This window comes from Gadus morhua, chromosome 18 (genome assembly GCF_902167405.1).
Source record: "Gadus morhua chromosome 18, gadMor3.0, whole genome shotgun sequence".
NCBI lineage: Eukaryota > Metazoa > Chordata > Actinopteri > Gadiformes > Gadidae > Gadus > Gadus morhua.
The window spans coordinates 16,473,834-16,500,640 of record NC_044065.1 but is presented as its reverse complement, the minus strand read 5'-3'; the positions used below and the strand labels follow the sequence as shown (position 1 = coordinate 16,500,640).

The window sequence follows — 26,807 nt, the reverse complement described above, 5'->3', positions numbered from 1 at the left end:
AGAGTAGACAGATTATAATATTTGCATTAATTTATAACGTCTTAAGCCCAAAACTCATCAGCTGCAATTATAGTATAGGTGTATGCAGAGGGGGATGCAGACAAGCCAGTTCTGGGTGTGGAAGACACTAGTGTTCCCAAGCCTGAGTGAATGTGTGATTTGCCTTAAGTGTAAATAATACTGTATGTGTTACGCTGTGGAGCTTAGCATCACATACCTGTAGCTTTCCAACTATGCAAAAACTAAGGTTATGGTTAATTTATGTAAAACTAAGTTCAGGATTAGTACAGTAACTGTAAAACTAAGGTTAGGCTTAGTTTATGTAAAACTAGGTTTAGGGTTAGTTAATGTAAAACTAAGGTTAAGGTTGGTCCATGTACAACTATAGAGGGCGATGGACACCTCGATTCCTCTATCCTGCTAAGTTATCACTTAATTTATGATGAATGAGTCGAGGATTTTGGCATATATGTTATATTTCTCATTTGTAGACACATCGTCTTCTCATTATGTATAGATCACATGATGTCACTGGATTCAGGATTTTCGTTATTTTGACTACACCCAGAGTCTCCGACACAGAAGAAACCATCAATGCAAGAAGCAGAAGTAGAAAAAATAACCCTTGACCTCTGTGTTTCCAGAAGCGGAGAAGCAGAGTCGTGTGGCGGTTTTACTAGAGCGCCTCCATGCCAAACACAGCGCCTCTCGTCCATGGCAGGAGACCAGCAAGGTGGTCCGACAGGCTATGGTGAGATCCCCTGTGACTTTACGGTGCTGTACTCTGTATGCAATGCTCTCTTATGCTTACTCTGGCCATGAGAGGCCGCTAGTGGTTTACATTATGTACTTCATATATTGTTATATGTTCGATTTAAAAAAACACATGTGCGGTTAAATACAAATTTGTATATCTTGTGTATCTTATATTTGGGCTGTTAACATTAACAAGTTAACGCACATAACCTCTAGCGTTTTTATCAGATAAGAAATGGATCAAATCACTGTTTGATTAGTTCAGTGGTTGGTCCATGATACTCAGGGTGTTGGACTCTGAATCGGTCACAGCAGTTAGTCACCTGTACTCCCCTGACGGTCTCAGCTCCTTTACCGGTCTGTTCACAGGAGAAGCGTGGGGCGATGCACGCAGCTGGACACCAGCTCCTCCTCACCTGCCTGGAGACCCTCCAGAGAGCCCTGAAAGGTAGGACCCCCCCCCCCCGTCCCCAGGGAGAGGGATGGAGTCTGACCGGGGAGGCTCCATGCCAGTTGGTGGCAGTAATGCACCAGAATTCATTGGGCCGAATGCTCTAAAAGACAATAAGAGGAAACATGAGCAGCAGGAAAGAAAATGAAATTTCATCTTTCCCAAGCGTTTCCCGTCAGGAGTTTAGCACCCTTCGTATGCCTTTTTAGATTGCTTCAAAGATGAATTGTATAAAATTGGGTAACGGCAGAACTCCTCGCATGTCCCCTCTTCAATACAAGCGTCCATTTTGTTTTGTATTCTTTTATTTACCCATTTATTATTTGTAACAATAAAACAGTACTACCATCAGCAACCTTCTGATTTGATGCTTATTTGTAAAGATGGAAGGGTTTATTCTTGTGTGATTGTATAATTTCATAAAATAATGAGAATTCAGTAAGTAATGTATAAAAATGAGTGAACAGGGAACTCTATCCGGGAGCAGGTGTCTTGAAGCAGCTGGTCGTTTCCCAGGAGAAGTCTTTACATGTCTGGTCTCTCCTCAGTGTCTTCTCTGGCCTCTATGACGGATCGTCTGGAGTCCATTGCGCGCCAGAACATGTGAGTTCTCCCTCTACAGTGCTTCAATGTGACAACACCGTACGTTATAACGATAATGACTATGGGCTGGCGCTACACACTAACGTTTTTGGCTGATAAAAAGTTGCCCGGCCCCTGCAAAAACAAATCGACGTGTGTGTTTATCTTCTTCTGACAAAGTTCTTGTCGTCAGTGCTTCATCCTACCTCCGTTGTGGGAACACTGCTACACTGCGGTGTGCCCTGTAACCCACAGCGACCTCATTGATGGCTCACTGCTGAGTCCACTCATCCAACCCCTCTGATCTCCTCCCTCCACCCTCCTCCTCCTCCTCCTGGGGGTCGCTCGGTGCCTCCAGGCTGGGCTCCCACCTCTCCCCGTCGGGCACGGAGTGCTACATCACCTCGGACATGTTCTACGTGGAGGTGCAGCTGGAGCCGGCCGGGCAGCTGGTGGACGTCAAGGTGGCGCACCACGGGGAGAACCCAGCGGTCAGTCGCCCCTCCCCAACCCCTCCATACTATCCGTTATGTTCTTTTAGTGGTTGTTTAAGATGTTCTGAAATAAAAGACTTATCACGGCACACAGTGTAGTCTGTGCAGAAATGATCCTAATGTGAGGGTTGAAACATCTGACAGAGAGGTCACCCAGGTTTGGGTCGGACAACATACTTTAAATGTCCATATTCTACAATGCAATGAACCTCAGTTAAGCTGTTTATAATGGTATTTAGAATTCATAACAATATCGTAATATTTATCCATATCCATGATTAATTCCCTTTTTTCAATACCCCCAAACCCTAATAGTAACCGGTACCCTCTGTGGTGATGGTGTGCTGGTTACCGATGCAAGTTACCTGTGCTAGTACTGTTAATCTAATGGTGTTGTTGGTGATTTTTTATTCCTCTAGAGTCTTTTTATCTTTTAGAGCCTTTTTTCGAGTTCCTCTGCGGAACCCCGCATTGGCTATCATGCTGAATGGATTGCCCTCCTTGTAATAATTAATAACATTAATATTGGTATCCCTTCCTAATGTGTTGACTACAGAGCTGTCCAGAGCTGATTCAGCACCTGAGGTGAGAATTTAACATCCAACTTACTGAGTATTGTGTCTGCACTGAACTCCGATCAACTCCGCTGCATTTGTCTGCATGCCCTGAACACTAACGTCCCCACCGCCCTCTTCTGCCCGGCCTCAGGGAGAAGAACTTTGAAGAGTTCTCCAAGCATCTCAAGGGCCTGGTCAACCTCTACAAGGTCCCTGGAGACAAGTAGGCCACCACCTCAGTAGTGTCGTTCCCAGTAGTGACCCCCTCAGTAGTGACGGCATGCACACAAAATATACACTCGCTATTGACTGACAATTGGTCCTTTTTGCTTCAAAGTTTAGGATCAGAAAAAATGCTTTATGTGTAATGACGCCTTGTTCAACATTTCTATAAACTGAAAGGCTATATTGGTGAAACACATTTGCATCCATCAGGTCCAGTTATACGTACACTATATATAGAATCCTTGTGAAATATTGTTGACAATGATTAAGGCTTTGATTATCTATTAACGAGAATGTTTTTTGGATGAATGTTTTATATGTGTTTGTAATGAGGTCTCTCTTGTGTTTTCCAGTAAGCTGAAAACGAAGATGTACCTCGCACTCCAGTCGCTGGAGCTCGACCTCACCAAGATGATGCACATGTTCAGGTAGCTAAACCTAAAGTATGATTCATAACCTCATGCCTTAACCACTGCCAACCTAATGCAGTGGTTAAGTGGTTAAACATCTTTAACACAATACTTAAACCTTATCTTCTTTAAGCTGATGCCTAACTTTAAACACTTTGAACGAATCTTCAAAAGATAAAAATAATATTGGCAGAAATCCCATTACGCTGTCCCAAAGGGACGTGTCTTGTCGGCCATTTTGGTGAGGTCTATTTCCCGTGTGTTTCCAGGTTAGCCACCAACGCTAACACGGTGGAGACCATTCTCCACGGCAGTGTGGGCCTGCTGACGGGCCGGAGCGGCGGCCGCCTGGTGTCCCTCCAGTGCTACGTGTCTCCGTACGACGTGTTTGAGGAGGGCACCGGGACCCAGCTCAACCTGACCGACACCAACGGTGAGGGCAGGACGAGGTCGCCCAGCACGTCTCCACATGTTCATATCCATGTTTCACATCCATGCCTACCAGTGGGCTGTACTGACTGGAAGGCTGGGCTGTCCCTCAGACATCTGGGTGGACACGCCCACTCATGATGTCATTAATGTGTTGTTTTAAAATTGTAACGGCCATTCTAAAATTGGGACCCTTTAATTGAATGAAGTGGGCATTGAATGCAAACTGACAACCAGATGCCGGTGAGGGTGCGACTGTGTCAATAAGCTAATGGAGATATTGGATTGAAATATAGGAGGTTGGGATAGTGTTGCGGCTTTGTCCCAAGTCCCCGCCCCAAAGTGCTGAGTTCGATCCCCAAGGTTCAGCCTGGCAGCCTAGCTGTAAGCATCAAGATGTCTAACGCCAGATTTAGTTTTGAATCGCCCATTAGATTAACTTTAAGAAGAATGGACAAGCAACTCTCTGTATGCAGTACAATAAGCCTGCACTGTTAATGACAGAGATGATGATTTATTCAGTGTTCTATCTGTTTAACAAAAAATACAAGCCTGTTTTATCCCAGGGTTTATCTTTTATTTATGGATTCATACACAACCCAGGTCATTTTGCCAAGAGGTAGTCTCCCTTCTGTTCAGTTTCTTGCTGATTCTCTGCCTTTATTTTCTCTATATATACGGGCTAAATAAATTGCCTGTATAACACCAAAAACTTGGTGGGCCCAAACTATGAATGAATGCAGGAATACTTTGGTTAGTGGCCATGGTCTATGGCATATGGTTAGTGACGGGAACTTGCAGGGCCATCACGATATGATATTACAAGGATTTCTGAGTGTGGATATGATGCGTATTGCGGTTCTTTAAATATTTTGAACAAATCGGTTTAACGTTGGGGTTGGAGAATCTGCGGAGGCAAACCCTGGTTCTAAGCCCTAGTGACGTCCATTATTTCCCTTTAACCACACGCACCTCGTGGTGGAGGACGTCTATGATGGTATGTGACGCCCTCACTGTGTCTCACAGTTCCCAGGAGCCTGGGCGTGAGTGTGTACGTCACCGTGGAGGGAACCTCGTCCATCTACAAGCTGCCCATCGCCCCACTCATCACCGGCTCCCACCCAGTGGACAACAAAGGGTACTGCACCCTAGGAAAAGCCTGCCATAGATGTAAAGTTGTATTACATTAGTACGGGGTGAATTTAACGTGTGTGTGTGTGTTTCAGGACACCCTCCTTCTCCTCGGTCACCAACTCCAACTGCGTGGATCTCCCCGTGTGTTTCTTCCTGAAGTTGAACCAACCAATGGCCTTCTCCCTCTCCTTCATCCAGCGCATGGGGGCTGCAACGGGTTAGTACACACACAGACACACACACACACAGACGCACACACACAACCAGACACACACACACACGGTCTATGCACCCAGGCAGAGTGCACCTAAGATCACCCATTTAACTTTTAACTTATGTAACAATGGAACGCTATTGTTGACCAACAGAAGTACATATTTTCCCTGAAGCAGACTTGGTCTCGCAATCCTGTGTCAGGGTTTTCTCTTTGTGTCATAAACATTTACAGACGTAAGCGTTATACATAGCCCCCTTGTATACAATTGAACGTGAGGTGGAAGTATGAATGCAGGCAGCTCTGTGAAGATCAGCGTTGTGTTGCCGTCGCCACGCTGATCGTCACCATGGTTGTGAACAGTGCGTTGAACGGTGACCCCAGCTCCAGCGTTGCTCGGGGGTGCCAGTGTGGTAACAGCCTGTCTGCGTCTCTCCGTAGGGATCCCAGTGTTCGACAGCCCCCCAGCCCTCTCCCCTCTGTACCAGCTGATCGTCCACAGCCAATTACAGCGCTTGGACGAAGGTGGACCGCCCCCTAAGCCCTCGCACAACATGCACTTCTACTCTGTAAGTGTGCACACACACATACACACACTACCCTACACTACACTACACCACAAACATGCTTTTAATTCATACTCTGATGGAAATCAATGGAACCAACTATGTAGGCGATCCGCCTTGGAGCAACCCATGTTAGATTCCGACCTGTGTTCCTATGCTACATAAAACTCCCTCCCTCTTCCTCTCTCATTACCTGTTCCTTTTTCACCGCCCTGGGCATAAACGACACAAAAACCCTAAGCAAGTTTAAAGATTAACAGTTAAAACTGGGTCGGCCCAACGTTTCCCTTATATTGCATGCATCGTTATCGCAAAAGTCCCATTCCCTCTCTGCTATCCTGGTGTGACCGGTCGCCCATTCCCCTCCCCCTCCCAGTGTCTTCCAGACCAGCAGCACTGCTACTTCCTGAACGGCGACGCCCCCGTGCAGGACGGGCGCTCCCTGCAGGGGGCGCTGGTCAGCAAGATCCCCTTCCGCCACCCGGCGCAGGTCCCGGCCATCCTGGACATCATCCGTCACCAGGCCGCCTACAACACGCTGGTGGGCAGCTGCGTCAAGCGCACCTCCGTCAAGGAAGGTGGGTGGAGCTCCACGCGGGCACGAATGGAAGGCTAGAGAGCTCCAAACGACGCCTCGTTGTAGACGTGTTCATGAAGGTCGGCATGAACTAAAGTGTTTCCGATGTCATTATGCGGTCTTTTACGGCGTATTTTATGACTGACTATGACTTTATGAAATTTTAATGCTGCTTTTCCTTAACTCTACAAAGGCGTGAAAGACAGCTTATAAACGCGCTATTCAACACGGTAAATAGTGCGTTCAATAGTTCCATAACAGTCAAATGAGCTCCTCTGTTGGCTAAACATTGTTTTCTCTTGGATCATCACGTTTTGTCTCGTTAAGTTCTCATAAAGTAGCATATGGATCCATATTTCCGCCTTTTATGAGTGTGCTCATGTGAGTTGGATGTTTGTTATTGTAGGCCTACATCTAGTCTTTATGTCGTTCAGTGGCTGTTTTACCAATAGTCCACATTAATATACCTTATAAAAGCAATACCGATGTGGTGTCGTTCTACTCTAATAAAATAGAATTCTAATTCAAATAGAAAATCCACATCAATGCGATAGTAGTCTATTAAGTGCAGATTAATCCACCTTCCTACAGAGTCGACTTTCCTCCTGTGCATTGAAAAATTCTTGTGTAGGTTGCTCTTCTTTATTGAACTGATATAAATGGCATCAATATGTTGCTCATATCATTATATGTTAATATAACTTAATTTGTCTGATCACATGCTATGAAAGCAGGATATTTGGATGATGCTTCAAATGCTTTTCATTTGACCTATTCAGTCCTATTGCAAAAGGCTTCACCTGAAATGAGCCACGTCAGTGATCAAGTCTTCATAAGAGAGCAATAAGAAACCCCCTCTCATAGTCTTCAATGCAGAAGAGAACTTTTCACCCTCATAATGTTGGTTTAATCTGTCATGCATTCATATCCGAATACTACTGAAGTGAATGTGGATTTTCTATTTAAGTATTTGGAGACACCTAGTGGACACGCATTGTAATTTATAGGTATTCATGTAGTAGCCTAGTAGAACAAGACCGCCTTCATGTGAACAGAATGGAAATGTGGATCCATATGCCACTTTCTGACCACGCATATTCCTCAAGATGAGCATTTTGACTGTTATGAAAACGTGCTATTTAACGCCTTCGTAAGCAGTCCAAACACCATCTTATTTTACAGTCTGATAAAATATAACGCCGTAAATAAACACACACGCACGCACACACACAGGAGAGATAGGTGCCAAGTAGGCCGACAGTAGGTAAGGAGGGATGTGTCCGTCTGCTGGCTAAAGCTGTGGTGTGGTCGTGTCTCCTGATGCATGCTGGGCCGGCAGAGACCTTGTTCACTGATGCTGTTTTCCTCAGACGCAGCGGGGCTCCTGCAGTTTGAGGTGTGCCCCCTCACTGACTCCAGCTTCAGCGTCTCCTTCCAGCACCCGGTCAATGAATCCCTTGTGTGTGGTAAGCCTCTCCGACCGCCCCGGGTCTGTCCGCATGCACCTCGTCCCGGCCGAGAGGTTGAGGGTTCCGTCCCCAACGTCCTCGGCGATCTGACTAAGAGGTTGTGGATGGTTACAAAATGAAAAACTATGAATACTTCATGGTTCATTACTTATGCAGAGACATGGTAGAGAGTCACAACACAGCGAGAATTGCTCAAACACTGAGCTCAGACATGGATGCAAATGACATTCCAGGAGGCAAGCATGTGGCTGTCGTACATGACAACGAAGCAAACAGGATTCTGTGTTCAAAGCGGAAAAAACAAGTAAAGAAACTTTCTTACCAACAAGAAAACGACTATGAAGAAAACATGTTTGTGATTTTGAATTTGCTTTAAAGTGTGGAAGCAGTAGTTGGGGTCACAATAATGGCCATATTGGAGTGGGCCTAATGGTTTGGGAACAACAGCCCTGCCTGCTTCTTAATGACCTGTCTCTGTATTCGCTCTGGCCCTGGGCCAATGAAGGCTCTACTTTATACTACTGGGATTATTTTGTCAAGGTATTATGGTGTCTGAGTCCTCTGTTTCCCCCTATCTGCCTCCCTCTAGTGGTGATGGAGGTGATTGACTCTAAACAGGTGGCCTGCAAGCTGTTCAAGGGAATGTCGGACGCCCTGATCTGCACCGATGATTTCATCACCAAAGTGGTCCAGAGGTGAGTAGTCCTTCATAGTTTGAAGACCTGCTGGTGCCTACTGTTTACATAGAGGATGCATCTCTAGGGCTGGTTGTTGTTTGAAAATGTTCAATGCTGAACAAGCAGGCTTTCCACAATCTTCCCCGCCTCTGTTTCGGTTTGGATTATAATTGTTTCTCATCATGGTTAAATATTGCGCTCATTGCACATGAATGTAGCCTTTCAAATCAAGCCTTATATATAATTCCAGTGGCGTATTGCGTTGGCAGTTTATCTTAATTACGGGGAACTGAGGCAGAATACAAGCGCTGAAGTAGAGCTTACTTTCCTGGAGAGCTACAGACTTTATTTCATTCATGGACACGTTCATGTGATTTGGATTCCCACGGAGGAAACGGGCTGATCTTTGTTTTGCACCCAAGAACAGGAATGTACCTGAATAAAACATAGGTTACTACGCCCCATCTGTCTGGCGTGATCACATCTGACTATATGACCAGGGCTGGAAGTCGAATTAGCGCCTGTCTTGCGTGCAAGGCAGAGAGCCTACTTGATTCCACAAGTGTGATGGCAATTAGCCTTAACAATTCATTAGCCTCATCGGTAGGCTCATGAATATCTAAGAATAGGTGGTTAAATGAAAGATAATTTGTTATCAACAGTTAAGTTATGAGGTTAAAGACTTCTTAACACTGTTGATTGGTCATCCATAGGCCAGCCCAGCCTTCTGCTAGGGAAATCCATCGAGTCTACTCTCACTGCAGGGGGTAACCTAGTTTGATATTGAATATGAACATTTTGCAGGTTGTGCCAATCTTTTTTTTAGTAAAAGTGAAACGAATGAGAGCAGGTCATTAAAGGCTCAGCAGTTGTAAGACATTAATGCATGATACACCAACAAATGTATTTATTGACAAAACTACTACTACAAGATGTTCCATGTCAATTTAACAGTAAATGATGTAATCTCTCTTGAGGAGGGATGAGACTAGATGCATTCTAGGGTCAGGTTGACCCTACAGACACCTGGACCTCACCTTTTATACATTCTTTGTTACTCACCAGTTTGTATTCTATTTATAATCTCAATAAAATTACTATTCGTTCAAATACGTTCAAAGGACAAGCGGCTACTCTTCAGCGGTGTAAAACAGTGTCATAACCTCTACATTTCTGCGTCCACACACCAGTTGAAATGTGATTGTGAAAGTGTTTCCTATCGGTAACGTGTATATTAACCTTGTATAGCACACCAATTGCCTTTTTCTTTCAATTACATTTCCAAATATGCTGCTGTTCCAGCTTTTAGATAACACCATTACCTCTTTTTCAGCCAGGAAAACCCTGTTTATACATATTATGCACTACTAGATAGTAACTCAATAGTAAGCGTTTTGTCTCGGTGCCTAAAAAGCACTGCGGTTGGGTGCCATTCATCAGACCTCTCCCATCAGCCCCCACACCAACCTCCTCCGTCTCCCCTCCCCAGGTGCATGTCCATCCCTGTGACCATGAGGGCCATCCGCAGGAAGGCGGAGACCATCCAGGCCGACACGCCGGCCCTGTCCCTCATCGCCAAGACGGTGGAGATCATGGTGAAGAACAACCTGCCGCCCTCCGGGAGCCCCTCCTACAACATGGCGGGCGACGGGGCCAACCCCATGGGCCTGCCCGGGCTCGCCGGGGGCAACACGCCCACGGGCGCCGGACCCCCCGGGGGCCCCAACTTTGCGGGCCCCATCAGCACTCTGTTCGGGATGAATCGCGGGCCGGCCCAAGCTGGGGGGGAGTGCCTGGGGCAAGCCGGGGCATCCGTCCAGCAGCAGCAACAACAACAACAACAACAGCAGCAGTTACAGCAAGGACAGCAAGGACAAGGTCACGTGGACGACTACAACAAGGTCACCCAGAACCCCATCCTGACCAGCCTCCTGCAGATCACCGGGAGCGTGGGCTCCAGCCCCAGCTCCCAGAACGCCCCCACGCAGCCCCACCAGACGCCGCCCCCCACCTCCTCCCCGGCCAGCAACACCAAGAACCACCCCATGCTGATGAACCTGTTGAAGGACAACCCCACCCAGGACTTTGCCGCGCTGTACGGCTCCAGCCCTCTGGAGCGGCAGAACTCCTCGTCCGGTTCCCCCCGGATGGACGGCATGGGCGGAGCCTGCCCCGGGAGCGGCAGCAAAGGGAAGAAGAAGCGCCCGCGGGGGACGGAGAAGGGCGGGCCGATGCCCGGCACTCCTGGCGGCGGGGTCGGCCCCGGCGGCGGCGGCCTTGGCGGGATGGGGATGAAGGGCCAGGGGCCGAGCTCCATGCAGCAGCACCACCACCAGCACCAGGCCACGCACGAGGACGACTTCCACCGCGAGCTCTTCTCCATGGACGTGGACGCCTCGCAGAACCCCATCTTCGACGTCAACCTGCCCGGCGACGGCCTGGACACGCCCCACAGCATCACCCCGGCGCCCAGCCAATGCGGGACCCCGCCCTCGGGCCCGGTGGTGCCCTACCACGCCCAGCCCCACGTCCAATCGCAGCAGCAGCAGCAGCAGCAGCTGCAGCCCGCCATGCCCCCCCGCATGGTCCGCCTGTCCAGCTCGGACAGCATCGGCCCGGACATCACGGAGATCCTGTCGGACCTGCCCGAGCAGACGGGTAAGGGCGGCGGCGGCGGCGGCCCGGGCCAGCACCACATGGGCAGCGGGGGGGAGGACGGCGGGCCCCTGGACACGCCCATCCGGGACTCTTCGAGCTCGGGCCAGGGCAGCGCCGTCTTCGACTCGGCGGACATCTTCAACACCAACAGCAACGAGATCCCCTTCACGGACGCGGCGGACCTCATCGCGGACGCCACCGCCACGGCCGACACGCCCACCAGCGGCGACTCCAACTTCTTCCCCGACGCCGCCGACTTCAACCCGGACCTGCTGACGTCCGGCCACGGCTTCTCCCAGCGGTACTTCGACGACAGCTCGCCGAGCGCCGACGGGGACCTGGACCTGGTCAAAGGCTTCGGGGGGAGCAGCCAGCAGAACACTCCGTCCGGGACCCCCCAGAACCCCGCGCCGCACGACCAGAGCACCCCGGAGCCCTCCATGAAGGACCCGTTCGACATCGGCTTGGTCTTCGGGGGGGGGAACAGCGGCGGGGGGAAGCCCCTCCTGGTGCAAGCGCCCGATTTGGGGGACGCCCACTCCGCCCACGGGGGCGTTGGAGGCAGCCAGAGCCCACTCATGATGGCGCTGCCGGGAGCGGGAGGCGACTTCAAGAACGCAGACGCTAAAGTGAAACAACAACAGCAGCAGCAGCAGCTGCAACAGGGACTCATGAGACCCAAGGAGGAGGGCGGAGGAGGAGGAGGAGGAGGCGGCTCCTCTGGGATGGGCATGTGTGGCGGCGGCGGCATGGGGGAAGGGAAACAGGTCAAGCGCAGTAGGACACCGTCCAGCGAGGGCAAGTCCAAAGAAAAGCTGCCCAAACGCAAGAAGCTGGACACCGACGGGAAGTCCCCATCCCACAGCTCCGGGGGCCGGCCGTACACGCCCCCCAGCGGGGGGTCCGGCTCCGGGGGGAGCATGGGCGGTGGCGGCGGCTCCAAGTCCCCCGGTAGCTCGGGGGGGCGCTCGCAGACCCCCCCCGGGGGCGCCACCCCGCCGATCCCCAAGATCACCATTCAGATCCCCAAAGGGACGCTCTCCGGGGGGAAGACCTCGTCCCACGGGGGGTACACCTCCAGTAGCTCCGCCTCCAGCAGCGCTGTGGGGATGGGGGCGGGCAGCGGCGGCGGCAAAGGCCATCACACCCACTCGTCCTCTTCCTCCGGCAAGATCAAGACCAAGGAGGGAGCCATGGCCCAGGGCAGCAGCTCCAAGCCCGGCGGGGGGGGGATGGGGCCGGGGCAGTCCCAGTCCAAAGGGTCCTCTCAGGGTATGGGGGTCAAGCCGGGGTCTTCCCCCATCACCAAGCACGGGCTGACGGGACCGGGGGGCGGCGGGGGAGGGATCGGCAGCAGTAACAAGATGAAACCTCTAGGGGGCAAGCCCCCCGGGTCGCTGATGAACCCCAACATGAAGCCCAACATCTCCCCCTCGCACTCCCGCTCCGGCAGCTCCGGGGAGAAGCTGTCCTCTCCCATGAAGATGCAGCAGTCCGGGGTCCCCGGGACCCCGCCCTCCTCCAAGGCCAAGTCGCCGATGGGCTCCGGGGGGGGCGGCAGCTCGGGGGGGTCCAAATCATCCTCCGGGGGCGGGATGGGGTCCCAGAAGCCGATGGGAGGGGGCTCGTCCTCCGGCAACATGTCCTCCTCCTCCTCGTCCGGCTCCTCCTCCGGCTCCATGGCCTTCTCCGGCGGGTCGCAGTCCCAGTACGGGGGAGGAGGGGGTGGATCAGGGGGAGGAGGGGGAGGGCAAGGGGGAGGTGGGGGGAATAGCGGCGGAGGAGGTGGTGGAGGAGGAGGAGGGAGTGGGGGAGGTGGTGGCGGTGGGGGAGGCAGCAGCGGTGGAGGGGGAAACCAGAACAATGCAAACAACCCAAACGCCAAAGGGAAGTCCCCCAGCCGCAACAAGAAGCCGTCCCTAACGGCGGTCATCGACAAGCTGAAGAGCGTGGGGGGCGGCGGGGTCGGGGAGGACGGCTGCGAGGTGGGGCCCCCGACAGGCGGCCCCGCGGGAGCGGCACCGGGACCGGGTCCGGGGAACGTGCCCAACAGTGCACCCCCGAACATGGGCCCTTCGAAGCACCCCATGTCCTCCCAAGGGGGCGACTACAAGCGGGAGAAGTCCGAGAAGGAGGCAAAAGCCAAGGTTTCGGTTCCGGGCCCCGGTGGGGATAAAAAGCTGATGGACACCAAGTCGGCCGGGGGTGTCCCCGGAGCTGGCCTGGCCAAGATCATCATCAGCAAGACGGACGGCGTCTCTCCAAGCATCAAGGCCAAGGTGAGCCTCCAGAAGGCCGGCGAGGGCGGCGGCGGCGGCATCGGCGAGTCCATGCGCCCGCAGATCTCCAGCCTCAAGGCCTCGCCCCTCTTCAGCGGCTCCACCCCGAGCAACAGCCGCTCGCCGGGATACACGCCGCTCAACCACGACAGCGAGAGCGAGTCGGGCAGCAGCTCGGTGGCGGAGAAGTCCCACCAGAACAGCCCCAGCTCGGACGACGACCAGAGCATGCGGCCGCACGCCCCGCAGGACTTCATGGGCTCCATGCCGCTGAGCTCCGGCGAGAAGCACAAGAAGCACAAGAAGGAGAAGAAGAGGCAGAAGGAGAGGGAGCGCGAGCGGGAGCGCGAGAGGGACCGCGAGAGGGACCGCGAGAAGGAGAAGAAGAAGTCCTCCATGTCGATGGGGCCCTCCGCGCACCCCATGAAGCCCGACAGCTGGTCCCGCTCGCCCATCTCGGCCTCGGACTCGTCCATCTCCATGATGGGCCCCGAGAGGCCCCCCAGGCCCAGTCCCGTGTACATACGAAACGAGGACGACGACCTCATGGACTCTGCCCTCACCGGCAACCTTTAACCTTTTAACCCTCTCATTTGACTTTTTAAAAAGTGTTGTTTGTTCTTTCCCAGCGCATGCCATTCTACAGAGAAATCAAAGTATCTATTTACTGAGTTGCCACTGAGTTAATAGTAGGAACCGGTTTATTCCAAGAGTCCCTCTATGCAAGATGAAATTTGCGGAGTGTCTGGATTTGGGGGTGGTAAGCCCCTCCACTTAGCTGACTAAATCCAAAGGGGCGTGGTTTAACGTGAAGCTCCACTCACCATAGCAACGCCCTCCCAAGTTGCATCGAGGGGAACTTGTATTTTCCTGAAGTATTAAACCCCACTGATGCTCTATTTTTAAAGGGTTATTTTTACAACTGATCTGTGCATAGTATGAATGAGAGTTTAACTGCAATGCAAATTTTAAATCCAAAAAGGTGGTGGTACATCACCACCTTCCTGTCTTAAACCGCTCAACGAGGATTCCCAGTTCCTCAAGTTTCATTGGGGGAAAAGCTTCTTACAGTATATTTTTAAAAGGTTAAGATCTATCTCTTTGTTGTCTTCTGTGTTTATTATTTTTATTATGATTCGTTGCATTTGTAGTTCGATGTTGTGGGCCCTTGTCAACCATCACTTTTAATGGAAGTGAGACATTTTGTTTAAAAAAGATGTTTGTTATATAAAAAAAAGTATTCGAAAGTGATGCGTTTGTTTTGTTCTTTTTCATGCAACTAGAAATTTGTAAAAGCTTTCAAAAATGTACTATTGATTAGAGACTGTACTGTAAACTGAGGAAACCAAATGTCCAACTTTTAAAGGACCCATGGCATGAAAATTTCAAATACTACTTCAGCCTTCGTAACTTGGTAAATTGTTTATCGTTAACTTTCGTTCAAAGGTTTAACCAATCAAGACACTGGTATCTTCAATCATTTGTAAACAGAATTTCGTTTACCTTTATACTTTTTTCATAATCAGTTTAAGTTCCATATTGGCTTCGTTTTCAGTTGGTCTCAATGATTTACGCTGAGGCAAGAGCGCGAGGACGTGCTGGCAGTGTTGCCAGATTGGGCAGTTTTTCCCGCTCACTTGGACTACCTTTTACGACGTTCAGGCAGAGTTGCTAGATTGGGCGATTCTCCCGCCTAATTGGAATACTTTTAATCACGTTAGGCTGAAAAAATGAGCATTAGGCGAGTACATAGAGTTTCAGCTGTTTTAAAAAAAAAACTGGTGGGTTTATTATAATTCTTTCTACAAGCTCAATCAATACCATACCTTTCATATGGCATATCGTTTGTGCAGCTAGTACCACTATTATTTCAGCTACTTCTACTTCAGCGACGACTAGGCCTACTACTACTACTACTTCTACTTCAGCTACTTCTACCATTACTACTACTACTACTACAGATAATACCACTATTACCATACTATCTTCCGGCTTTGACAGTATTACAGTTTAGCTTCCATCTTTTGTCACAATGTATTTCAGCACTTTGCTTCTTCAGATAATGCTATTCAGCTTCTGTCAGTTTTCAATTTCAGCTTCCAATTTTTTTTAGCAGTGCACTGCAATACATTTGACCTTTCCGATTTTCCGCAGTGCAGGGCACTACATTTGACCTTTCCGATTTTCAGCAGTGCAGGGCAATACATTTGACCTTTCAGATTCTTCAGATCAATTCCTTTAACATTTCCGAATTTTTAGCAATGCTTTGCTCTTTTCAGTCCGTTGTCACTATTTTTTTCCAACCATTTACATTTTTGTTAAATGGTGTGCATATTTACATTGTTTACTCCATTTAGACTTTTGAACTCTGTTCAAATCCCTTCACTTAATTTAAGCCATTTAACGTTTCTTTGTCATATTCTACGTGGCTTTATTAAAACATTTTCAACCTCACCTTGTACTACAGCATTCACCGCATTTTCTGCAGGAAATGCATTTTCTTGTTTTAGATTGTTATCTTTACATATTTGAACTGTTACTGGAAGGACATTCCAGCTGTGCTGCTATGTTTACCAACAGAGAGCTGAGCTCTGGAGAAACATCTGCTAAGATTTAACTGAAGACACGGTAAGAGTCATCGGCTGAACACACAAGAATATTCAGTTGGCTCACTGCAGTTGTTAATCACCCATATGCTTTATTAACAAGTATAATAGATAAGTAAGACATCTATATTCAGTTGTAAGTCATCACAACAGGAACATCATCAGCCTTTCCTAAAGGCTACTTGCATTTATTGATATCAAATCTGCTTTAAATCATTTTTTTAAATATATTTTCCATTTTCATTTGTTGAAACCTGCTTTGTTAACCATATGGAAGATCTCTCATGCTCCTTTTTGCAGAATCCAGATAAAATGCGGCATTTGGAATATAGCTGTGTGCAAGTATTTAATTCAACACAAATATAAAAGTGTTACATCTCTCCGTGGGTCCAGATGCATCTAATCCAAATACCTTGTCCTCACAAACGTGCATGATACATTTTATACAACCCCCTGCTCACTACTAAATTACTATTACTATGTGTATGTTCCAAATTTAATTTAACCTAAAGCTTCTACACGTTTCACTCAGAAAATGAAAAAGATCAGGAAACAACTTCTAGAAAAACAAGTATTGACGTAGTAAATTAAATCATTATTGTTAAATCGTTATTCCAAGAGGTAAAGATTGTCACATAGGCCTACAAAAATTCCAACAGCAAAACAAAACCAGGTAACAGGGAACGTGGTACAAATAAAAAGAAAATGGATCTCTACGGGTGCACCCATTTTTTTTTTGGAGCGTCCACGTCCCTTGAAGTCAAGGTTCCTCTTGGGCATTGAAGAATTCTGGCGTGGGGGTGCTAATCCGTGATGGAGCTGATATTAAAGTCATCAATATGATGTTAACATATTATAATAATATATAATATATCTATTTTTGTCATTCTTCGTGGATTTGTAATTTAATCTGAACATAGCCAATATCCTTTGGATTGCAAATATATTTGAAACCTGTAGATGGCAGCCAGGTGAAATTGACTGAACTTAAATTAACTGAAAATAATATTATTCATTACTCTGTACTAAACAGTGGGAATAATCAAAAATAAATCAACAATCTTTGCAAAGGTGCTTCATTGTTTTTCTTTGATTAACATATATTTATGTGCATAACTGGGAATTCGAGATGGGTAATCGTCCCTTCTCATAGCAACGAGCATCATCTTCAAATCGTCCACTAATAAACAAATTCAGCTGTGAGCGTGCGCCTCACCCTCACTACGGGATCTGCGCGCACAACTCAAACGGTCCTCGCTCTCTTTTTAACGACGTGAAGTTAGAGGAGTTAAAGCTGCACACGGAGCGGGTCCACGTAATGTATTGAAAGGCAGGTCTTCCTCCATGTTTAATAATGCCATATTGCATTATATTGAGATTTTGCAGATCGGTTATAACTGAGTTTGGCTGATGTAAAGTGCAGAGTATAGCTATTAAACTACAATGCTAGCAAAACTATGATTCTGCAGTCTATGAACTTAACTTACTGAGATGTGCACAGCGTGTGAGTTAGGAATGGGACTGTGGGTGTGGGTGTTTCTATAATATCCCCAGGCACACGCACGCACACACGCACATACACCATGTAATAGGCCTATAATAAGTAATGTTAGTCACAGACTTAAAACTATCAACTGGCCATATTTGCATAACTGACAACCCAAATCAATCTAACCAGTACACTAATATTTTGCAACGGTTTCTATCAAAATTTTCTTCCACTAAATTCAGACCCAGCCCATGAGGACCAGGTATGGGCCAGAACACCCATCCCAAAATATCTGCAGTTGGAAGATATTGTCCTGAGTGTAACCCCGCCCTTCTGGAGAGGAGTTCAGGTCTCGTTGGTCCACCACAAACACAAGCATCCCTGGAAAGTTGGTTTTCATTTTCATTTTCTCTCAAATTGATTTCAAATGTCCCACCATCTGTTGTTTGCCTGCAGACTTGCAGCTCAATGCGTTTTCAACCGCCCCGGAACAAACTGTTCTGACACTCAGGAGCTTCCCAGTTGTTCTCTCTGCTGGTTGTTTTCGAGGGCACTGGAACAGTGGTTCCTCAGTCACAGCTCTCTGTGCCTTGGTTCCAGGGGTCTGCGTCCCAGCAGTATGCCAGCCTCACCTGTCACTCATTACCCCTAATCATCGTCTTCCTGCTCCCTAGAAACGGCCCTCAGTTTCGGTTCACACCAGCTGTCTCTTTTCCTTCTTTCAACCCTTTTTACCTTTTTTATATAGCCATAAAATAGACAAAATATATATATGAAAGTTTGGAGCCATGCACCTCGTAACTCAAAGGGTTAGGAGGGTTCTGGTGAGGGATTGGGGAAGCTGTAAGAGGTCTTTGAGGTAGTCTATCTTCATAGGCTGTGCTGAAGGTAAGCACGGCTGTTTTATAGGCCATAGGCCATCTCGTGAACAGGACATTAGAAATCCATCATACTCATTAAGCCATACTTGAAAAGCTACTTCTCATGGCAGTCGATCAATTTGATCATTGATCTCATTGAAACACAAATAGAAAACTTTAACAGATTCTATAGCATTCACTTCATTGGTGTTATGGTTGATGGTTGCGTTGTTGTCACCCATATAGGAATGGAGGACCTCACAGCAAGACACTGTGCAGAGCCAGATCTGACCTAAGAACTGGTCCGAGGTCCTGACATTGACCTTCACATGCTAGTGACATGCGTTGAGTTCGCTCTATGGTATCCTTCAGCATTAACCAATCATGCGACCATTAGATGTTGGCCTAGGTGTTACCAACACCATTAGTCAGGTACAGACTTGGACCAAGAAACGTCTCTTTGAGGCTGTTAGAGTGTGTGTGTGTGTGTGTGTGTGTGTGTGTGTGTGTGTGTGTGTGTGTGTGTGTGTGTGTGTGTGTGTGTGTGTGTGTGTGTGTGTGTGTGTGTGTGTGTGCGCACACGTGCATTCATGCGTGTGGCGGGTGAATTTACTGTCATTGTTTCTGGACCATGGACAGTTCCTCACTAAACTGCCCAGTGCTGGACAGCTCCTGCTTAAGGGAATGAACAGCTGGGGCAACTTTCAAATGACATGCTCCCTTCATTACCTCCTTAGATATTAATGATATCTGATATAAGATGTGACATTCCCATTGTACAACACTGTTTAATGGTTCAATTTTAAGAACATATCATGTATAATATGATATGATAAGGTTTTCATCATACATGATATTGGCTAATACGCTCCTCAACAAAACTTAACAAATCTTAAGCAGGGATTAATGGAACATCCGCGGTAAGTCTAGTTGTGTTGACAGAAAACTGAGAAGCTGAAACAATGGTTTTAAAGCGGGGCAGAAAGTGAGGCGATCATCAATTAATCATGAATTGCCTCAATTGATGAGGGAAAATTATGAGTTGGTTGGCCTTATTTCAAGTCCTAGAACATTAATAATCTGGTACATTTAGATATGAGGTGAAGACCAGATGTTAATGGTCCGTAAGTAATATTCCAGAGATGTAACGAGAGGTAAGATGGATTGCCCGAACAAATAAGGCAAGAGAGGCCCTGATGGGTTTGAAATAAACCAGGAGCGTTCTCATAAATTGGTTCAGAGGCAGTCGAACACAACGCAGAATACATCTTCCCAAAGCATTTCACTCAGTAAAAGCTGAAGGATGACTATGGCATTCCTAACAAATGAAACTCAAATTAAAACCTACCTACAGCACCTTTGATTAAAGTGTCCCTTAAATATATAGGCTTTGAGTTAGTAACCTGTTCCCAGGTAAGAAAATACCCTCACTGTCACCCTCTGTAACAAGCTATTCCATTACATTAACACAATGCTGCCTCTTTTAGAGAAAAGCTAAGAGAAAAACTATTCCAAGTGAAATGTATTCCTTCATGCAGGAGAGATAATATCTATCCGGTCAGGACTGGGTATGATGTGGAGTGCAGATTTAATGCCTTAGAGGCAGGATTGGAAGGGAAGTGTACCAAATCATACACGTGTTCTGAAAAGTATTTATCTGCAGCTGCAAAAACATTGGGGAGAAGTTGTAGCATTGACGTCACGTTTGTGAATCAGAGGAATGGAGAACTCACGTCGAACCCACACGTGTTCAGCCACATTACCTGAGGGGATGAGTCGCCAAGGGCATTCAGACATGGGACGTCAGACAGGACGTCTTCAACGCCATGCTGACTTCCTCGTCTGTTACCTCTCTCACTTCTGTCCCTCTCTCTTTACCTCGCTCGCCCTTTCTCTTGAGAAATCACCGCTATAGTGAGGCCATCCATCTTCTAGAGAAGCCATTTTCCTATAGCTTCTCTTCTGCTCACTTTGTTTTGACTCATCTCTGCTCTTTCCTTTTTGTCTCTCTGTCTCCCCAGTTTCCTCATGAAGCCCCATCAGGCTGCTAAGACGTTGAATCCCAAAGCTGCATTAAAGCTACCGTAAGCAATTTGGAGAAACCGGCCAGAGTAAGCTCAATTTTTTTTAAAGTATCCAACTGAAAGAACAAACTCCCAGCCTTCCTTTCAGGCCTGCCTCCTAAGCCACTCCCCCAGAACACATGACAACATCGCTAGCTTTAGCAATAGGTCTGCCCAGAGTGTTGTAAGACTCAGGTCATGTGCAATGAGTGTATGGGAAGGTTTTTGTATAACTCAAAACTAATCTTCTATTTTCGATTCTATTTCTTCTATTTTCTATTCTATTTCTTCTATTTCTAATTCATCTTACTTTCTGCCCTATGCTCTCTGCTAACATTATACGTCTTTGGCACCTATTGCCGTCTCTAATATATTACCATTCACCTGACAGACAAGGTATTTAACCATTGCATTTAAATGTGTTTTACTGGAATTAAAGTGATTCTTTGGATTTTATATAATCCCTAAATTGGCAATAACGTATTCAATTTGTTCCAGTCGACGCCACCAGAACTAATCCTTCTGTGTAGTCTACTAATCATGGCTCGGAGAGAGCAAGGTCAGTAAATATAACCTTGCTCCTTCTGTTTTGTTACACGCACGCACGCACGCACACACGCGAGCACGCACGCAAACTCTCAAACATAAACTAACACACACACGCGCACACACGCAGAAAAACACATCATTACATTAATGTGCTCAGCTTCACATGAATGAATGTGCAGGGTGTTATTGTTATTGGGGCATAAAGTTCATTATATTACCTTTCAGCAAAAAACTGTTGAAAGACTTTCGAACGTTATTGCCAAATCAGGATAAATTATTCAACAATGAGCAAAACTGAACATAAAGGTGGAAATGGAAAATGTAAGGGCACACACACACACACACACACACACACACACACACACACACACACACACACACACACACACACACACACACACACACACACACACACACACACACAGCTGTAGTAAAGCATCCACCAGGGTGTGACTGGTCTAAATTTAGCAGGCTGTCATGAACCACCGCATCACTATTATGACTCTGCAACCGCCCACCATCCCCTTTTCCATCCCTCCATCTCACTCTTGCTCCCTCTCGCTCTTCCTCTTTCTCTCCTTCTTTCTCTCACTCCTTTTCTCTCTTTCTCGTTCACTCTCTCGCTCGCTTCCTCTCTCTCGCTCTCGCTCTCTCTCTCTCCCATTCTCTCTCCCTCCCTACCAATCTTTCTCTTTCTCTCTCTCTCGCTCCCTCCTCCTATCCTCTCTCCATCCCTTTTTCTCTCTCTCCTTCCCTCTCTCTCTTTCTACCTATTACGCTCTCTCTCTCTTGCAGTGTGTGTCTATAGCTCCTTCTCAACCTCTTTTTTTGTTTGATAGTCTTTCTAGTTTATCAGCTCCTTCCATGCACTTCCTTCTTTCCTGACTCTCTTGGATTAAACTTTGGCCTCTTTTTCAAGGTTGAATGACAACAGACTAAGCCATGATAGCAAAACAAACCAAAGCAAAGTATTTACTCTTTCACATCACACAGAATAGTATTGTTATATTCAATGCTGTGTGAAATGTGACCTATACAATGTATATTGAATTAGAGTGACTCACGCATCCATATTGTAGTACAAGTGCATCAGAGTGTTAGTGTTATAGTGCACTATTAATGGAGAAACCTCCAGCACTCAGCAGCTTACAATGCAACATCTTTAGTTGTGATGCTTCAGTACAAGAGCTTTGTCAGATCACTGATCATTATATACAAGCCACTAATTTCCAACGTCTTAGTGTGTGTGTGTGTGTGTGTGTGTGTGTGTGTGTGTGTGTGTGTGTGTGTGTGTGTGTGTGTGTGTGTGTGTGTGTGTGTGTGTGTGTGTGTCTCTGTATGTGTGTGTGTGTGTGTGTATGGTGTGTGTGTGTGTGTGTGTGTGTGTGTGTGTGACTCTGTGTGTGTCTCTGTATGTCTGTGTGTGTATTTCTCTGTTTGTCGATGTTTGTGTGTGTGTGTCACTCAATGTCCTTCTCTGTGTGTGTGTGTGTGTGTGTGTGTGTGTGTGTGTGTGTGTGTGTGTGTGTGTGTGTGAGCTCCAGTAGATCTACAAGAATTGCACTCTCAAATGTGTGTTTGTATATCTATAGAGTTTATCAAAGACAAACTGATAGCCTGACTAGTCCTTCTTGGCCCAACAGTCTGTGTTTATGCAAATGTTTTGGTATAAAACGTAGATAGACTTAGAACCAGCCTATGGACTTGTTTGAAACAGTTTAAAATGGTGACTTTGTAAATATAAGTGTGTTTTTACACACTTTTTGTGTTAGGGTAATATTCTTATTTTAGTGGTTTAAATTTGAACTTATTCGAGGCATATTCTAAAGAGTGCAATCAACAACAAACCTATTGCCTGCGACTACAAATCAACATGCCGCGTTGCTTGGGGCCAGCGTAACCCGGCGGAACTCCGTGACATCACGGGGCCCGCTCCTCTATATAAGGCCCCGCCCCTCAGTCCACTGCTCATTGCTGAGAGTCGTACCGTGAGAGTGATCTGACAGCGATTCAAGCTAGCAAAGAGACAGAGATAACTATGGAGAAGAGAGTGGAGAAGATCGGTGATGACCCGCCTCATCAGGAGACCCTGGCTGGGGGGGGGGACTCATCCTCGTCGACAGGGGAAGACCACCTGGGACAGGTGAGGAAGGAGAGGCCACGGGCCGCACACGCAAACTTGAAGTGTGCAGATGCACACAAACATACAAGATTGAACACATTTCATATCAGCACTAGATATATGTATGTATAAATATGTTTATGCATGTTTTTCTTTAACTTTTTCTATTGGAAATACATCAAAATGATTGATTTATGCTTCAGCATATTTTAGCTGTTTTCAATAGAATGTATACCCAAACATTCCGTCACCGCGACTACGTCACAGGGGGCCTCTGGCCAGCGGAACCCGACGGCCCTCTGACATCACGGGGCCATGCTCCTCTATATAAGTCAGCTCCTCAGTCCCGTGCTCACATCTTGTGTCCTAGATGGTGAGGACATGGTTGGAGACGATGCTGTCAACCCTCCACCCAGGCCACACCTCCACCACACGCGTGGTGAGCTCGCTGCTTTGTGGTGTTTGTTTGTATGTGTTGGCGTTTGCCTGTCCCTGCTCTTGTGTGTGCCTGTACCTCAACAGTGTTGATCTCCTCCGACAGGAGGTTCTCCAACCAGGAGACCTGGAGACACTGGGTGGGGTCGAGGACAAACCAGCGTCCTCCCCCTATCCGGACCCCTCAGACTGCTCCTCGCCGCAAGGGGAAGACCACCTGAAACAGGTGAGGAAGGAGAGGACAGATGGAGACCTCTTTTGGTTTCCCCTCATGGGTCTTCAGTATCGGTTCATGTTGACCTCGAGGAGCTGCTGACGCGATGTGTTGTGTCCTAGATGGTCTTGGAGTCTCAGGAGGATTCTGAGTCGGTCGTTATATCAGATAGCCCTGCACCCAGGCCACAAAGCCCTGAAGCCAGGCCACAAAGCCCTGAAGCCAGGCCACAAAGCCCTGAACCCAGGCCACAAAGCCCTGAAGCCAGGCCACAAAGCCCTGAATCCAGGCCACAAAGTCCTGAAGCCAGGCCCCAACGCCCTGAACCCAGGCCACAAAGCCCTGAAGCCAGGCCCCATCGCCCTGAAGCCAGGCCACAAAGCCCTGAAGCCAGGCCACAAAGCCCTGAACCCAGGCCACAAAGCCCTGAAGCCAGGCCCCAAAGCCCTGAACCTGGTGAGCTCACTGCATTGTTGTGTTTACCTGCTTTTGTATGTGCCTGTGTGTGTTCCTGCTTTTGTGTTTGTGCGTGTGGTTTGCATTTATCTTTTTAGTTTTATATTTCTGCATAAGCACAAACCATTTACTGACCGATTCTCTCGTTATCGGTCACTGAAATATAACATGTAACAGCAACAAACACGTAACAGCCACTGTGGTCAGCGTTAAATACCGTTTTGTCGGTCATTTCTGACAGGACACCAACCCCAAGACAGGCGCGAAGGCTCAAGCCCTTTTGAGGCCTGGCTGCCTCCGATCCCAGACAGGCCTCCAAAAAAGCTCCTGTCCCGAGTCATGGCCACCATACAGGTCGCGATGAGGAGCATCCGAAAGCACAAGGTCGGGGTCATCGTGGCCGATGCCCCCCTGAGCGACGGAGAAGGGGATGGGAAGACGGAGGCAGAAGGGGCCCGCCCCGCCCCGGAGGCCGAGGGGAAGGGCCTCAGGCCAACGCTCAATATGTGGCTGAACGTTAGGCTGAAGGGGCGCCTGACAAGAGTGGCTGCCCTGTTCCGGTGCGGGTCAAATGTATTGTAAATAAAATGTACAGAAAAAGTATGGATGTCAAACATCTGATGGGACCCGACCATGGCCACATCGATGGGACTACACACTGGAGTGAAACCCCAGCTTTGTCTGAGCCAAGGTGAATTAGACAAAGTATGTCAAACATCTGATGGGACCCAACCAAGTCCTCATCAATGTGACATCACACTGAGGTGTGTAGTACTTTGTTTGATTTCACCTTGGCTGGGACGGAGCTGGAGTTTAATTCCGGTGTGACGTCACATCAATGTGGACTTGGTCGGATCCCATAGACGTTTGATGTGCATACTTTGTCTGAGCCCAGGTGAATTTAACCAAAGCATGTATGTTAAACATCTGATGGGACCCGACCATGTCCACATCGATGTGACATCACGCAGGAGGGAAACCCCAGCTTTGTCCGAGCCCAGGGGAATTTAAACAAAGTAGTTTAACATCTGATGGGACCCAACCAAGTCCTCATCGGTGTTATCACACTGAGGTGTGTAATGCTTTGTTTAAATTCACCTGCACTGGGACCAAGCTGTGGTTTCACTCCAGTGTGATGTCCCATCGACGTGGACTTGGTTAGGTCCAATAAGATGTTTGACATACATACTTTGTTTCAATTCACCTGGGCCAAACGCCCAATTCATGGGAACCAGCACAGATTCAAATAAAAATATGTTGCAGCATTCTTGTCATCTTGTGTTTGTTTTTAGATGTATACGTATATCTTATACTTATGGCAGACACACACTCTTTAACGCACACATGTATTCAAGCATGTACACACACAAACAACAGCAGTAAGGAATATGTGTGTGTGTGTGTGTGTGTGTGTGTGTGTGTGTGTGTGTGTGTGTGTGTGTGTGTGTGTGTGTGTGTGTGTGTGTGTGTGTGTGTGTGTGTGTGTGTGTGTGTGTGTGTGTGTGTGTGTGCTCCAGTAGATCTACAAGAATGACACTCTCAAAGGTGTGTTTGTATATCTAGAGTTGATCAAAGACAAACTGATAGCCTGGCTATTCCTTCTTGGCCCCACAGTCTGTGTTTATGCAAATGTTTTGCTATAAAACGTAGATAGACTTAAAACCAGCCTATGGGCTTGGTTGAAACAGTTTAAAATGTTGACTTTGTAAATATAAGTGTGTTTTTACACACTTTTTGTGTTAGGGTAATATTCTTATTTTAGTGGTTTAAATTTGAACATATTCAAGGCATATTCTAAAGAATTTAATCAACAACAAATCTGTTGCCTGCGACAACGAATCATCATGCCGCGTTGCTTGGGGCCAGCGGAACCCGGCGGGCCTCCGTGGCATCACGGGGCCCGCTCCTCTATATAATGCCCCGCCCCTCAGTCCGCTGCTCAGTGCTGATCTGAGAGTCGAACCGTGAGAGTGATCTGACAGCGAGGACAGCGATTCAAGCTAGCAAAGTGACTGAGATAACTATGGAGAAGAGAGTGGAGAGGATCAGTGATGACCAGAGGCGGAGTGGCCGTCGGGACGATCGGGATATTTCCAGGTCGGCCGGCCGGCCAGCGAGGTCAGATGGACCGGACCGCAATTGTGTAGAGGCCTGCGAAGTCAGTTGGACCGGCCCACAGTTGTGAGCGGCCGCGAGGCGTCTGCAAGCCAGCACTGAGCATAATTGATTTCTCGTCAAGACGCCTTGAAAATCCCCGCATTAAACAATATATGTCTCAAGAACATCCAACCAATATTTATAATAATAATAATAATACATTTAATATAGAGGCGCCTTTCAAGACACCCAAGGTCACCTTACAGAGCATATAGTCATCATACATTATTTCAAAAAACAAGACCAAACCTTATACCACTTGCTTACTCTCTATGTCTCATTCATGGTTTTTTTTTATATTATTTTTTTTTAATGTAATTTAATTCTTCATTATTCAGGCGTTACAGAACTTTCATAGCCATAAATAAATAATACGAA

General features: G+C 47.6%; 2 protein-coding genes across 3 annotated transcripts in view; both read left to right on the top strand.

Moving 5' to 3' along the window:
• med1 (mediator complex subunit 1) overlaps positions 1-14,726 on the top strand; it is a 15,717-nt gene extending 991 nt beyond the window's left edge. The window contains exons 2-16 of one of the 2 annotated variants that reach the window (XM_030339916.1): positions 648-751; positions 1,126-1,204; positions 1,756-1,810; positions 2,148-2,280; positions 2,840-2,868; positions 2,992-3,063; positions 3,419-3,493; positions 3,745-3,908; positions 4,931-5,042; positions 5,131-5,255; positions 5,694-5,821; positions 6,195-6,396; positions 7,766-7,861; positions 8,454-8,559; positions 10,031-14,726. In XM_030339916.1, the coding sequence (XP_030195776.1) occupies positions 648-751; positions 1,126-1,204; positions 1,756-1,810; positions 2,148-2,280; positions 2,840-2,868; positions 2,992-3,063; positions 3,419-3,493; positions 3,745-3,908; positions 4,931-5,042; positions 5,131-5,255; positions 5,694-5,821; positions 6,195-6,396; positions 7,766-7,861; positions 8,454-8,559; positions 10,031-14,054 (5,504 nt within the window). In that variant the 3' untranslated portion in view covers positions 14,055-14,726. Of the gene's footprint in view, positions 1-644; positions 752-1,125; positions 1,205-1,755; positions 1,811-2,147; positions 2,281-2,839; positions 2,869-2,991; positions 3,064-3,418; positions 3,494-3,744; positions 3,909-4,930; positions 5,043-5,130; positions 5,256-5,693; positions 5,822-6,194; positions 6,397-7,765; positions 7,862-8,453; positions 8,560-10,030 lie in introns of both variants that reach the window. The other variant, XM_030339915.1, reaches the window with a different exon arrangement.
• An 8,294-nt stretch (positions 14,727-23,020) lies between these two features.
• LOC115531036 (zinc finger protein 768-like) lies at positions 23,021-25,537 on the top strand. The gene is made up of 5 exons (XM_030340034.1): positions 23,021-23,188; positions 23,538-23,606; positions 23,709-23,828; positions 23,939-24,272; positions 24,514-25,537. The coding sequence occupies exons 1-5, from the start codon at positions 23,084-23,086 to the stop codon at positions 24,852-24,854; spliced, it is 969 nt and encodes a 322-aa protein (XP_030195894.1). The 5' UTR covers positions 23,021-23,083; the 3' UTR covers positions 24,855-25,537.
• Positions 25,538-26,807: the final 1,270 nt, after the last annotated feature.